Source organism: Leiobunum rupestre, chromosome 7 (assembly GCF_980474605.1).
Source record: "Leiobunum rupestre chromosome 7, qqLeiRupe1.1.hap1, whole genome shotgun sequence".
NCBI classification, from domain to species: domain Eukaryota; kingdom Metazoa; phylum Arthropoda; class Arachnida; order Opiliones; family Sclerosomatidae; genus Leiobunum; species Leiobunum rupestre.
This window is the reverse complement of record NC_143390.1, coordinates 11,755,265-11,770,660: the sequence shown is the minus strand read 5'-3', so window position 1 is coordinate 11,770,660 and position 15,396 is coordinate 11,755,265. Positions and strand designations below refer to the sequence as shown.

General features: G+C 39.2%; 1 protein-coding gene across 1 annotated transcript; it reads right to left on the bottom strand.

Annotated features, from left to right (window-relative positions):
- Positions 1-1,684: 1,684 nt before the first annotated feature.
- Positions 1,685-14,375, bottom strand: LOC149934439 (acyl-CoA synthetase short-chain family member 3, mitochondrial-like). Its single transcript, XM_090181199.1, has 17 exons — positions 14,200-14,375; positions 11,627-11,771; positions 11,371-11,559; positions 11,163-11,303; positions 10,964-11,101; positions 10,858-10,907; positions 10,027-10,147; positions 9,851-9,961; positions 9,398-9,438; positions 8,108-8,211; positions 7,945-8,040; positions 6,253-6,316; positions 4,922-5,003; positions 4,733-4,855; positions 4,566-4,665; positions 3,290-3,465; positions 1,685-1,852 (listed from the first exon to the last, which is right to left on the bottom strand). Exons 1-17 carry the CDS (start codon positions 14,358-14,360, stop codon positions 1,769-1,771), a joined length of 1,926 nt encoding a protein of 641 aa, XP_090037325.1. The 5' UTR covers positions 14,361-14,375; the 3' UTR covers positions 1,685-1,768.
- Between the last annotated feature and the right edge of the window lie 1,021 nt (positions 14,376-15,396).

Here is a 15,396-nt window from a genome sequence, read left to right as displayed (position 1 = left end):
AGCAAGTGTCGGCTCCTATTTTAAGGTTAGTATCATTGGCGAGCGAGAGATGTCACTAACGTAGAGTTTAGTCGAAATTGAAACAAGTTGAGCAAGCAAATTGTTTCCTCAAAAGTAGGTACCTCGACGTACCCCTTACTTTGATTGGCTTTGCGTAATCACGTGCGCAGTCAACTTAGCTTGGATTGGCTTTTCCGCAATCACGTGTTTCAATCACGTAATCGTCGACTTTCAAATAAATGACAATACGTTTTTGAAAGTTGATAATAGATGGAAGCACCTTCCCGGCGATCTAAGCAACCATAGCCATCTTCGTTGCATAGACCCAATAAAAAATACAGAGGGCAACGATAGAGTCGACACTTGCTTTAAGCTCTTTATTTTTGTTATCTTTGTAGGGGTACGTGGGGTCAAGGTTTGACCGATGAGTTCTGTTAGTCCAACCGAATTAAACACTTCATTCACCAAAGGATTATATTTTAAAAAACTCTTTATTTAGCCAGCCGATTAATACGCGTACAGAGTAAACTCAGGAAATGAAAGAGATGAAAATGATCGTTGATCGGTCTCCAGTTTCATAATGACCTAAGTCTCTCCAGCATGTTCTTTATATATCCAAAAGAGCCCGCCGCCGCTGACCGTTGAACCCCAGATAAGTTGCCCGCCACCTCTCCACTCCAGGACGTACTGTAAACGTAAACAAAACCCACCGAGGCTTCCCGTAGCCGGGAGTAGTGGCTCACTCCTGTAATCCCAGACGTCCGGTAGGCAGAGATTGTGGATGGCCGTGTGAGGACGACCACTAATCCCCCAACGGGTGGTTGTCATACTTCCGCCACGGGTGTCCCAACCCTAGCCCCAAGTATCCCCCCGTTGGCGTGGCCGTAACACATATCTCGCACCTGATTAATTAAATGGACGAGCGGACTGTATTGTCCCACCCGTTACAATGGCTCATAACGAGCACAATAAAAAAAAGGCTTCCCGTAATAGCTCCCCGTTACATCTTCAATTATCCTATAATGTATTAAGTGAAACATTTTTAACTACTATTTTTCAAAATTAATACATATTGACAGATTTACAAATAAATCTCTGGCGAGATAAGTATAACCATTTAAAGGTGAAACACGCGCCTTTGCAGGTTCGTGGCAGATTCCAATATAAGCGATTTTCCACCCAACAGCGGATGCGTACAAAAATTTCGTAAGGACATACGTTTATAATAATATACGGTGAGTTTGATAGTTGGTTGAAATAATTCACTTATAGCTATGTAATACAAAAATGGTGCGCAAATTAATGACCAAGAACAGAGGTTCCATTTGCTCGTGCGCGAATTTCGACTTTTCGAGCCCCACATAGCTGAACTTGTCGATTTCTTGAGGAGTGACAGCGTGGACAGTTTGACCAACGGCTCAGACTGTTCTTAAATAGAATACACATAATGAGCACCACCAAAAGAGTTAAGGTACAATATCCACAATTGTTCAAGTTGTCAAAGCTGCCAATCAATTTGTCAGAGCTGTCAATAAACTTGTCACTAGTCAAATATTGAGTACGGGATAATAGGGGTCATTAAAAACCAATTATCAAGTTCCGTTGTGCTATCGGGTTACGATTCCATTTCTGATGTTTCTTAAAGCTCAACATGAAAGATACACAAACATAAAGAAACACGCAATGAACTAAAGAATCTTTATTAAGTCTTTAATTTTTTAATTTAATTACTAAACTGAAATTATAAGTCAGGGTACGCATTTGTAGGTCAAGGGGCGCATCCGTAGCCGGCCGTCTTGAGCGCTGACATGACGTCTTCCAGCACTTCGGGATTTTCCACTCCTCCAGTTGCCTATAGATTTTAACGCTAAGATTTAGTTGAGTTTACTATACACGGTTTGGGTCGAGTAAATATGTATCATAAGTAACGTAACACTAATAAGTATGACACTGACTATAGCTTCAATGCTAAATTTCTTACTAAACCTTTTTTAGACACTAACACTCTGGCCCGTGGAACTGGCAACCAAGTTGAGTAGAATATTATCGTTTTTAGCATAAACAACATAATACCCCTAAGTATTACACTGGGAAAATATTTTACCACATCCTTTCTTCACAGTGAAGCAATTTTTTTTCGAAATAGCGCCATTCGGTAGCGGTGCCATGAACTAATCTAAACCAACTTCCCGTAACGTGATATTCCGAGAATTTGGCCCGCGATTTTGAATAACGCCATTTTTAGGCCTAATGGGTATTTAGCCGCAATAATTTCTTTTTCGCCGCGTACTCATATACAACACTATGGTTACGCTAACAGGTGAAATTTGTATCGTCTGAAATTGAACTCTTACTCACTTAGATGACCAATAGAAAATTTCAAATCACAAAGAGTGTTAATCTTCCGGGTTACAGAGTTGCTAGTCGTTTTACTGACTTATATTTGGTGAAGAAACGATGTAGTAAGTAAAAAATGCACGAGCAAGGCATCAAGTGTTATACTAACAAGGAGACGACCCGAGGTGTAACACACCAATTTTGTTGAAACTCGGGGGTTTGGTAGACCTTCATGTTACTTGAAAAAGACTAAAGGGAAATGTCTACATAGGCAAACGTTTTGGCATGGCTACCAAAAATGTTTTTGACAACACAGAATGGAAATTTTCCCATTGAATATAACATGGGAATCTGACCAATTGTAAGGGTACTCTCTCTCTGTAAAAAATTTAATCAAGTTCGAACTTTTTCATTATTTTTCTATTTATATTTTCTATTTTTAGCATTTTAAATTTTTTTAATTTTTTTACAGGGGCCCTTAAAATTGGTCAGATTTCCATGTTATATTCAATGGGAAAATTTCCATTTTGTGTTGTCAAAAACCTTTTTGGTTGCCATGGCAAAATGGTTGCCTATGGAGACATTTCCCTTAAGGCTTTTTCAAGTTACACGAAGGTCTACCAAACCCCCGAGTTTGAACCAAATCGGTGTGTTACACCTCGGGTAGTCTCCTTGTAAGAGGTATTATGTTCTTTATGTTCTTAGTAGTAGTACTTTCGTCATATTCAGACTGAACTAAACCTTGATTGCGTAATAGATGCGAAAATCAGTTTGTTGCGAATATTTCCTAATTTTCATACTTCTTGTTATTATGTTACTTATGATCGATATAATTTTAATAATAGGCGTAGTTGAGAAGAAGCTCATTATTAAATTTCCATAAATATTCGATACGATAGAACTATACAGCAAAGGTAGGTATAGACAGGTTGTGTCTTCTAAATTGAAATACCTGAGGCTTTTCGCCTTTGGCTAAAGCTCTAACGCTGGGCCTGTGTATTTTGCCCGTCCTGGTTTTGGGCAGCTCCTGCACAGGCACGGCCTTCCCGAAGGTCACCGCTTCCCCGAAATGATTCGAGAGCCTCTCGATTATCTCCTCTGAGATTTTGGTTAAAGCACTCTTCGAGCCTATACCAAAGAACAAATAAGAATGAGCACTGGCGGCGCCAGGAGTTCTTGCACAGGAAAGTCAAGTTTTTAAACCATAAGAAATATTTTGGCAGTTGCACCCAATGCGTCTAATTTATAGGAGCCCGCAAGCTTAGCCGTCCACCACGACCAGTGATCTGTCACTGGCGTAAATATAACGTGGCCCATTTTGCATTGGGGCCCATGTTTTATAGTAAAGCCACTGTAGAGTTTGCAAGTTCTCTCCCCACTGGTTTAAGGGGTTTTCCCCCGAGATCTTCGGTTTCCCCTTCCACAAAAACTTGTTGAGGTTAACGGTAATAGTTAGTGTAGGGAGCTGTTGGCTCGAACGCGTGGCATGCGGGGCTTGCCACCACCCTCCTACGCATTGTAACCCGGCCACCTGAATTAATGGCTTCAAAAGTCGCGTGATGACTTAGGCCTAAGGTGGTGCCTTGGGTATTAGCCTAGCTGATTATTATTATTATTATTATTATTATTATTATTATTATTTTGGGGCCCTTTTATATTTCGCGAAATATGGCGATACGTAATCAAAATTTCAATTTCTTTGCTTTTAAAGAAATTAAAAGTTTTGAGAATCAGGGATTTTAGGGGTCTCCCTTTACAGTGGGGGAATCAGAAATTTTAGGGGTCTCCCTTTACAGTTGGGGGAATCTGGAATTTGGGGGTCTCCCTGTACAATGGGGGAACCAGGAATTTTTTGGTTGGGTAGGTCAACTACAAGAGGAGACTATTTTAGGAGGATTTTGCTATGGGAAAACGTGGTGATTAATAATTAAAATTCCAACTTCATTGCAACCAGTAATAAATTGCTGTAGAATTTGAAAGAATTTAAAAGTGAAGCTAGAATATTTTTCAATATTTGAGGCCACCTAGGTAGGATTACCTATCTTGCTTATGCCCTAGCATCACTACTGAATTTTATTGGTTTGCCGAAGTAACTATAGTTAGGCTTAGTTCTGTTGTAAATCTCGTAGCGCCAAAAAGCCATATTTGCCGAAGTACATTGATTTGTTAATTAAATGAACTTTTATACGGTCTTTTTTACCATTTTGTCGTTATTTAACTAATTATACCTTTGTTAGTCACGTATAGTGTGACCGGCACTTCTTTGAGTATTAGGTGAGGGGTCGAAATGACCACGCATTCGGTCACTTCCGGGTGTGTCATTACTATCTATGAAAGAAAACGGGTTGTGGATAAATTTGCAAATCAAATCCTAGCGTGGTATGTTATTTCGCACTTCTTCGACAGCTGGTGCGGCCAAATAGACGCTGGCGTGTTTCATGATGTCATCCGCACGACCATCTACCATTAAGTTCCCACGTTCGTCGAAGTAGCCATCGTCCTTGGTGTCGAAATAGCCCTGAATCGGGTGCGCAACGAACCACTTGTCATTGTCCATTGCAGACGCGTTTCAAATGGAACTTACCGGGTACTCGCCGTAGTACAACGTTTTGCACTTTTCATGTTCGCCCAAAAGCGACGCGATGCAGCCGGGTGGTAATGGCCTTCTATTAATTACAATTAAAGAAAATTATTGCTCGATTGAGTGTTATTTATTTTAACAAATCAGGAGCCAATATTGTAAGCAAGCGATTTGTAGTTTGAAAAGTCAAGGGTTTGAAATCCCTCGCTCTTAGTTTTTTTTAATGAAAGCAAAAATTAAGGTTTTATTGGTTATTCAATCAATTTTTTTTGATAATGGGTGTGAAACACCTAAATGTAAAAGTGATTCAAGATACGCTGACCGTGCTTATATGGAAAACGTAAAACTATTACCTTTTCCTAAGCCTTTCTCAAAACGTGTTTGTTCGCGTATCCACGTGCTCCTTGTTTGTCCGTTGTGCTTCTTAAAATTACCACTAGGCGCGCTGGGGTCGCCCATTGGCTTTTGTGAGCCGCGTTTTTGAGTAAGTGTCATATCCAGGAAGCGTTAGCTTCCATTAGTAATCAAATGTTGGACCATATAGTAACACGTTCGCATAGAGTGGAAGGCCCTTTGGAAACGCGTGAAACATTAATCCTAACGGGCCAACTTGTTCTCGAGGGGTGAATAAATACAGTCCGAAGAGTGATGATGTTGTTTTTACATTTTTTAGAGTATAAACTTACTTTTTTATCTAGGTATGGTACATTACCTTTAGGCCAACTTGTTTATTTCACGCCTCGAAAACAAGACGTTGCGTACGATAAGTGTTCACAAGTTTCGCTGATAGCCTTCCACTCTATGTGAGTGGTATACTCTATGGGTTGGACATAAGGTTCTAGTCACGGCATTCAATTAATCCAAATCTGGGGCTCACTAGTTAATTTGACTAATGAAAAATTTACCTAAACATTCATAAATAATGGCGAATATGGTGTATCATAAATTCTTCATTCATCAATCCCATTTTATTTATAAAAAAATAACATTATGTAACTCAAGTGATAATGAACTCCTATTTTAATTCTGACGGGTAAAGCAAAATGTTATCTGCCCTTCTTGTTTTTATACCCCCATTTTACACCCACTAGTCAGTGACTACTAAATTAAATTAAGATAGGAGGCCACTAAAAAATATACTTATGTCCAACCCTGATTAAGGCTTGTTTGCACTGGTGCAAATACGCCACGACGACTCAATGACAATGTATTAGACCTAACTCCGTGGTGTTTTTGACCCAGTAAAAACTAGCCCTTATTCCTAACGGAAATTTTGAAGTGAAAAGCGTTAATTTTTGCACTGGTGAAAATCAGCCTTTCATTTCATTTAGTACTTGATCAATATCCTGCCAGATTCATTCGCTTCGGCAATTGTGTTGTCAGATTTCATGATGACCACTATAAGAGAGATTGTTGATGAAACTGATTGCATTTTCTAAACTTTATCGTTAAATAATACGGCCAAGAACGTATATAGGTTCTTAAGAACATTCAATCAAAGTGTGGTGGTACCAAAACTAAAATATTTTTAATTAAATACCGAGTTTTAATATTATTTTTTTTGTTTCTAAAAGCCTTATAATTTTCGATTTTTAGATATCTTTAGGGACTGTTCACTCAAGTTGGCAAAGGAACAAATCCGTGTCACTTTACATTATTAAAGCGTCGAATTCAGAGTCGAGGCTCTAGTTCAGTGGTTCTCAACCTTTGTCAACTCGTGTAACCCCATTTTAATTTCTTGGAAACCTCGCTTGAAAAAAAGGTCGGTATTGAAATTTTTTCTGCCGAAACTAATACTATCATAGCATAGCTCAAAATCTTGTGAAGCACCAAGAATTTTAAATGGAGCCCCTAGAATTTTAAACGGAGCCCCTAGAATTTTAAACGGAGTCCCTGGAATTTTAAACGGAGTCCCTGGAATTTTAAACGGAGTCCCTGGAATTTTAAACGGAGTCCCTGGAATTTTAAACGGAGTCCCTGGAATTTTAAACGGAGTCCCTGGAATTTTAAACGGAGTCCCTGGAATTTTAAACGGAGTCCCTGGAATTTTAAACGGAGTCCCTGGAATTTTAAACGGAGTCCCTGGAATTTTAAACGGAGTCCCTGGAATTTTAAACGGAGTCCCTGGAATTTTAAATGGAGCCCAATTTGACAATCCCTGTTCTAGTTTGTCGAATTAAAATATAGACTTAAATTTAACCGCAAAAGAACGGTGTTCCTATGGAAATTAACATGATTTCAATTTTGCTCATGATCTTGAGTTAAGTAACTTGCTGGATCTTTGTTAAACATGTAACTAAAACGGTCTGCTTAGACTATTTATGTAGTTTGATTTTTGAACATGTGACTAAAACAGTGGCGTAGCCAGGGGGGACACAGGGGGGACACAGGGGGCACGTGCCCCCGAAACGTATGGTTGTATGTACAATTTTTTTATTTTTGGTTTTACTTTTTTTCATTGTGTGCCCTCCCCGAAACCAAATCCTGGCTACGCTACTGGACTAAAACGGTCTGCTTAGACATTTTTATGTAGTTTTAGGAACATGGAAAACATGACGAGCTATTCCAATAGATATTTGTTTACCTGCTAAACAATTAAAATCCAAAGCTTATTCCCGAGTTAAAAATTAGCACTTAAAAAATAGCTTCTATTGGACCGAGCACCTGCTAATATGCAAAACTCTATCGGTCTCAATCTTAGCTAGCGTTGATCTAGCCACAGTCACTAGAGCCCAAAGCTCAGTTAAAATCGGTTTTAATGCCAATTATAAGCGATATTGTGAACGTATCGGTTTTCAGGTGCTCTAAGAGTGCTCTATTTGTCAAATGGAACATGCGGTAATAAGCCATTTTCAATAATCAAAGTTAACAAAACTTGACAGTTAAATGAAATTTGACACAAATAGTGCTTGTCGGGGTGATATCGGAGCGCTCTAGAGCGGCAAATGGAAAACGCTTTCACAGTGTGAGAGTAGGAACCGTGCAAGGTTTTTAGAAAGCTAAATACGTTCATGGTCACCTCTTACCGTCGAATCCAGGGATGATAGTTGTCGACATGATGATCCTTCTGGCGCTTTTGGCCAAAGAGTAATCTGGCGATCCGGAAAGACAGCCTCCGATCTCTGAACGACAAACAAGCGTGTTCGAAATGACGTTGTGTCCATTCACAACTACGCGTATTGCACCTACCCGTTTGTCCGTAACCAACAGTCAATGTGGTGTCAAAGATCTTGACCGCCCATTCCATCGTGGTTATGTCGGTCTTTTCACCTCCGCCGTACATTTGTTTCAGTCTAAGTTGAAATGAATAGAATTGCTTTAACGACATCACGATGTGTATTTCTAGTAGTGCTCGGAATTGTTTATTCATTATCCACAAATTTTACCATTTATTTAAAAAACGTTGGTAAAAAGAATATCATTTTAACTTATTTAATTATGTTTTTTACGCAACCAAGCATTTATTTGAATAAAAGTTGTATTTATTTAAATAATTGTTTGTTTTATTTAAATAATAGGCTTATTCACTTTCGATTATTTAATCATTTTACCATTTTTATTCAACTATTGGTTATTTAAATAAATATTATTTAAATATAGCCGAGCTTATTTTATTCATGGATAAAAATTAATCGACTGCCGAGCACTAATTTCTAGAAGTATGTACATGTAGCGTATCCCTGAGGAGAGCAGTATCACGGTTTACAGTTGTGAATTTCTCTCAGCAATGTAATTTTATGGGGCTGGGCGATTAGTGGTTTTAGGCAATCGAGTCGGTTATCGAGTATCAAATTTTTTTCATCGAGTATTTGAACCGAGTAATATTGAAGTCGAGTCGAGTAATCGAGAACTTGATTAAGAGGAAACTTTCTCTTATTCGAGTCGAGTAACTAAAAAAACCAATCTTGAGTAATATTTTTAACGGGTCGGGTTATCGAGTACTTGATTAGGAGCTGGTTTTATTACAGTAATTATGAAATTAAATTTAAAATGAGTATAAACTAACTTTCAATGCTGAAAAATATTCCTTTAATTTAAATGAACCACAGTTTCCACAACTTTGTAGGTTCCGTTTATTGCCCCCAAAAAGTTGTAACTAATACTCGACGAGTTTAGAGAGCAGCTTATTCGAGTAATCGGGTACCCGAATATGCAATTTTTTGGTACTCGGTAATCGACGAGTATTCTCCAATTACTTATTCGATGTCGAGTTGGAGTACTCGACCTAAAAAAAAGTCGAGTACTCGATGATGTTCGAGTACTCACATCGCCTTAATTTGTTACATTGCCTCTGGCGTAGTAAAATAAGGGGCAAATTTTAAGCTGTGAAACAGTATAACCTTGCATTGATAAATGAATCAATCTTTGCAAGATACAATGAATCGATCTTTGAAAGATAAATGTTTCATTTTTAAGTGATAGATGAACACTTCTCTCTTTAGAAATATACTATGTACTTCTGGTACTTCGCGAACGTACGACTGCAGGTTGTATTGCCGAGCTAGCGTTCCATCTGGATCCTTTTACAAAACAAAATATCGCTTGTTACTTTTTGATCGCTTTAACCATTGAGTTGGGAATATTAATCTAGAGGTCCCATCAAAACGTCGGATTTCAGTATTTCGCGAAACAAGTTTTTAAAAAATAAGAATACTGCCGTCTGCTCCCAAATGACGAGAAAAATTTATCATACTACCCGTGGCGCCGTCTATCTCGCAATGGTTCGTTCAAATAAGACGCGTTTTCCGGCAAATTTTTTTTCTCCAAAATAATGGATGGCGCCACGGGTCATATGATAACGTTTTCTCGTCATTTTAGAGGAGACGGCACTTTCGTAATTTTCAAAAACTTGTTTCGCGGGGAGCAGATTTGATTGGATCTCTAGATTAATATTCCCAACTCAATGGCTTTAACGCGTGAAGGGTCCGTTACCAGTTTTCTTAAGACTTTCAGAACGCCGGGTCGCACGTACATTCGGGTGATCTTGTGGTCCTGTACCAGCCTGTACAACGTGTTCGGATCACTGGTTAAAAGCGGGTCACCCTGTTTCGGAGTGACGGCTAGTGATTAATTCTTTCAACTTCTATGAGGCAATGAATTGGACGTACCTCCAAAACTAACAGCTTAGTATTTGATAGAAGGCTTTGATACAGCAGCACGTGACTAGCCACCCATCCTAAGTTGGTCGTCAAGAAATATACTTCGTCACCACTTCCAAAATTTAAGTATCTATGCAAAGTTAAAAATGTCGTCGGAGATTTGGTAAGATAAATATTGAAAATAATTATTTAAAAGCCGCTTCAATAAAAAAAACCTCTATCTTTTAGCTTTCCCCTTCTGCGCCCTATGTTTTCGGTTGGTAGATTACCAGATTTGCCTAGCTAACAAAAGAAGTTAACTACTCAAGTCAATTAGGCTAGACTTTATAAAAAATATTTTTCCTTAAGGTTAGTTTTTTATATTTTCAGAATGCAAAAATGGAGCTAGTCCTAACCAATGAGGTAGAATAGAGATCCGAACAAATCTGGGATTCGCGTGACACGTTTTATTTGAGTAGGAGAATTAGGCTTAAGTTTCAACTTTATCCAATCGTGTTGGCGCCATCTGTTTCTATAAGCAGACACTTTTGCAAATTATATTAAGGTTTAGTTTTCCAATAACACGATAGATGGCGCCAACACGATTTGATTAAGTTCATTTACTAACTCTCCAACTCAACAAATACTGTCCTGCGAAATGGTAGGTCCTGGAAGGAGGATTTGGATCTCTATTTATTCTACCTCATTGGTCCTAACATAAACATCGCTATGTTTTTGCCCTTTTGAAGACCAGCCCTTACAAGTACCATATAAAGAGTAGCTTGCAAGTCCAGGCTCTCAGTATTAATGCTTTCTAGCGAATAGCTGAATCGGTTTTATTGAAGCGTCTATTGTTAGAACCTGTTTCGTAAATATTGGACGCAAGTTCCTCCAACCGAATGCACTATACCCTAAATAAAAAAATGAAAGTAAGGAAACAGTCAACGTCAATGAAATGCGAGAATGCCTTCGGTTCTCCCGTGGATCCTGAAGTGTACACTACGAAGAGAGGCTCGTTGGCTTCCACCGGGACACATTCCAGTTTTGGATTGGCTTTTGCAACGGCTGATTGCCAATCGATGTCTCTTCCTTCGACCATCGTGACCTGTAGTTTAGGATGTTTATTAATTTCACGCTTTTGCGAGACTGTGGTGTATTAATTTTACTTCCGCGATTTCCGGTCGTCTCCAGACCAAAACCGCTTCCGGTTTGTGACTGGCTTTGTCGCCGGCCTTATCGAAGATGTCTTTATAATCGACCCAACCATTTGCGTGGTAGCCCGCCGACCCCACGAGGATGACTTTAGGCTATTGAGACGACGCAAATACTTCAATTACGGGACACATTCGTGTTTGTCTCGGTTAAAAGAAGTACTTTGGTGTGGTCGATCCTGACAGCCAGATCTTTGGCGGGAAGTCCACTGGGGACGCAACTGTGTACGGCTCCAATCCGACAACAGGCCAACATGGCGAAAGTACCCTCTGGTATCATGGGCATGTATATCATGACCAGGTCACCCTTTTTAACACCCAACTCATCTAACAACCCCGCCAATCGGGTCACCTACAAAATTCAAGTAGAAAAAGTTTAAGTTACCAGTTCTAAATACCCCCGAATGTTCCCGACCAACCTCGTCGTAAATCTGTTGGTGGGTATATGTCTTTCTCGTCTTCGTAACCGGGCTGTCGAAGTAGAGGGCTTCCCGGTCGGCCTTCCCATCGTTAATGTGTCTATCGAGGCAGTTGTAGCAAGCGTTGATTTCTCCACCGGTGAACCTTAAACCAAGAAATTATATATAGATACACTTGAAATGTCTAAGGATCCATTGCCACTGTGCCGCGAAAACGAAAGGGACGGGGCTTAAACCACGTTGAATGTAAGACGTCACGCGTAGTTTTAAATTCATTGGCAGTCGCTAATGGAGGACCCTCACTTGGAAAATAGACACTTACGTTCTTGGACAACCTATAATGTTCTTCGTGAAACGAGTTTAGTGTCGTTTAGTCTCGACGACGTTTGATCTAGTTACGTGAAAAAGAGCGAAGGGCCATATTATCATTGAATTTTGAGAGTGGAGCTACATCTAGTTTTGAGAGCGGGAAGGTATGCCTAAATCACGTGACGGAATTGGAGGAGCTACTTGAAATACGGCACGCATATTTCCAACGATTCTGTGACCCTTTTAGGAGCCGGGTTCGATCCCAGCTTGTGGCACATGGGTGAAAAATCCGAACAACTCCTTCCGCGTTGAGTTTACAAGATCTCACTGGTTAAAGTAGTTTTCCCCTTTCCATAAAAGCTTGTTGAGGCTTATGCTAATAATAAGTTTAATGAGCAGTCGGCTCGCTGGGCACGAAGGGCTAGCCACCACCCTCTTACGCCATGTAACCTGGCCACCTAAATTAATGACTTTAAAAGTCGCTAAATGACTTGGACCTAAGCTAGTGCATTGGGTAATATAAAATATTCTGATATCGCATAATAGTACGGGTAAAAGAGGCAAAATTGGTCCCAACTTGCAATGTGGTCTAAAAATTACATTTTGATGTCTACTTTGACGATCCGATGAGTCCGCAGCGATGCGGGTTGGACAACATCGTCTGGGGGGGGGGGGGGCAAGAGGGGGCCATGTTTGGTAATGTTCCCGATGGAAGTGTTCACACTGATCGTTTCTGTAGTACGTTTTAACGCCGCACTGTGTCGAAAGTGACCCACCGCGGGTCGCTAGGAATAATAGCTTCGGAGTACATTCAAACACGTGGTTTTTTTCGAAATTTTACTAAATATTGAAAGGTTATATCAAGACTTTGGCCAGGATGACCATACTTTCGGATCTTATGAACTGTTTAGTGCCAAATCGAGTGAGACTAACCGCAAATCCGTAGGATGAAACGTTTCCGAGCTATACCGGAATTCACATTAGAAAAATTACATTTAATCCAATAATCCTCCAAATATTTTTTTCTTAAATGTTTTTTAATTTATTTTTAACAGTATTGTTAAATGATGAAGAGAAGTTTAAAAACCGGTACGGAGCTGTTGCAATCACACATTTTTATTGAGTGAAAAATTAATACAACTAAATAGAATGAATTAAATAAATTTGAGACCTAGACGCGTTTTTACGGCATTTATTGGGATCTATTGCCCAGGTAAGAGAAAAACGTTAGAGTAGTATCAGTATGACGTCTCGCAACGTCACCCTTGCTTTTCGCATGCTTCTGCTAGCAAACATTAGTCGAATACAATACTGTTATAAATAAATAAAAAATAAAAACACATTCACAGAATCTGTTGGAGGATTAAATATCAATTTTATAATGTAAATTCCGTTATAGATCGGAAACGATTCATCCTACGGACTTGTGGTTGGTCTCATTTGATTCAGCACTTAGTGGTACGTGAGACGGGTACATTGTGGTGGTCAGGAGAGGAATGTTTAAAGTTTAGACAACTTTGGAGGTTGAAAAAAGCACCAATTATGTTCCGCACATATTTCGTTATAGCTCGGATACGATTCCTCTTACGGACTTGCGGTCGGTCTCATTCGATTCGCCACTAAACTAAAGATCCGAAAGTATGGTCGGTCCTGGCCAAAGTCTTGATATAACTTTTCAATATTAAGTGATTTCGAAAAAAATGACGTGATTGAGGGTACTTTTGGTCATAACACCGAAATGAATTTTTTTTTAATTTTTTTTGCATATTAGAGAAAAAACCACGTAATTCAGTACAACTTCGGTCATAACTTGAACACGGTTCATCCTAGGGACCTGTGGTTGGTTTCTTTCGAATCAGCGTGAATACTTCCATCGTTCCATCGGGAACAATACCAACCATGGCCCCCTCTGCCCCCCCCCCCCAAACGATGTAGTCCACCCCGCATCGCACGGACACATCAGATTCTCAAAGTAGACATCAAAATGTAATTTTTAGGCCACATTGCAAGTTGGGACGAATTTTGCCGCTGAGCTACCCTCATTTATCCGACTATAAGTTATCTATAGGGCTGTAAAGGATACTTTAGAATTTCAATAGAAAATTTAGTTATCTGATTTGATCCTACATTGCTGCCTTAGGTATTAGTCTAGCTGTTTGTGATTACTACCATATAGTCTTCCTTTGACAATCAAGGTCTATATTTATTTTACTGGCTTTAGGTAATAGAATCAATGATTGGGGAATATTACTAAATCTAATTACCATTTGGTGATCGGCGCGTCGGAGAGGTCGCACACTTGGTCCCATCTCTTGGTCCAAATCAGCTTCTCGGCGAAGTCACTCCAGTATCCTTCCTTGTCCTCCAAAGATCTCCGATGCAATTCTTGGAACTCTCGATTTTTCAGCTCAAAGAAATTGTCCATTTTATATCTTCCGACTTTTGTCTATGAAAACAAAATCATTTCGTTTTTCTCGTATAACTTGATCTTATCTCTTATTCATTATTATATAACCTTGAGATTTCGAGATTAGCTTCTTTACCGATTATAAACTGTGGCAACGATAATCAAAGAAATGGTTGTTCATCGCTTATCATCGAGAATTATCAGTAAGAATTTTTTTGAACGAAATTGGGTCGAGCGTTGAAATTGTCTTTTTTAGGAAGATATTGAACGTTGAAATTGTGTTTTTAAGAATAAATCCTTAGATGGGGAAGCGCCATCTTGCGGTGCAGTTTAAAAACGATTAAGCAAGTCAAATAGAAGCTGACATCCATTGCCGAAATTATAAATTACGCACAAACTTCTCATGCAATTTAAAGTTTAACCCGTGCCTCGCGATCTAGAGATTTTGTTTCCATAGTTACATTTTCCATATCCCAAGGATTATAAGATTTTTCCATTTCTAGGTCCACTTATTGCATGTTCCGTGTCTCAGTGAAATTTTTTATATGAAAATTGTGTACAGAGGTACACTTATAAGTGATTATGTTACATATGGTGCCACATGAAACCTTTAGTTGTATCATATGTAACATAATCACTCATAAGTATGCCATAAAAGCATTTTCGTGAATGAAACCTTGTTCACGGGATATGACGTAAATTGCGTCACTTACAACTTCGTGACGTTATATGCGTCATCAACTTTTCTGAAGGGAAACGGAAGTTAGTGAGAATTCCTCGCGCGTTTCTGGCTTTGCCCATGTCAAGTTTAGCTCGTGCCTCGCGATCACATGATTTCATTTCCATGGTAACCTTTTCAATAGCGCAAGGATTATAAGCATTTTTGCATTTTTGGGTCCGCTCAGTGTATGTTCCGCGTGAAACAAGGTCTCATTGAATTTTTTTCAATGGAAATATTATACAGAGGCATACTTAGGAGTAATTATGTTACATATGGTTGTATGTACAGTGCCGATCAAATGTTTCTGGTCGTTTTCTCTTGGCAGTCATTTTG

Excerpts from the sequence above, each read along its gene's own strand:
- LOC149934439 (XM_090181199.1), bottom strand. The coding sequence starts at position 14,360 with ATGGACAATTTCTTTGAGCTGAAAAATCGAGAGTTCCAAGAATTGCAT. Across the intron at positions 10,148-10,857 it reads GTCCAATATTTACGAAACAG|ATACTTAAATTTTGGAAGTG; the intron begins GTTCTAACAATA and ends AACTTTGCATAG. Across the intron at positions 5,004-6,252 it reads TCTGGCAGGATATTGATCAA|AAGGCCATTACCACCCGGCT; the intron begins GTACTAAATGAA and ends TGTAATTAATAG.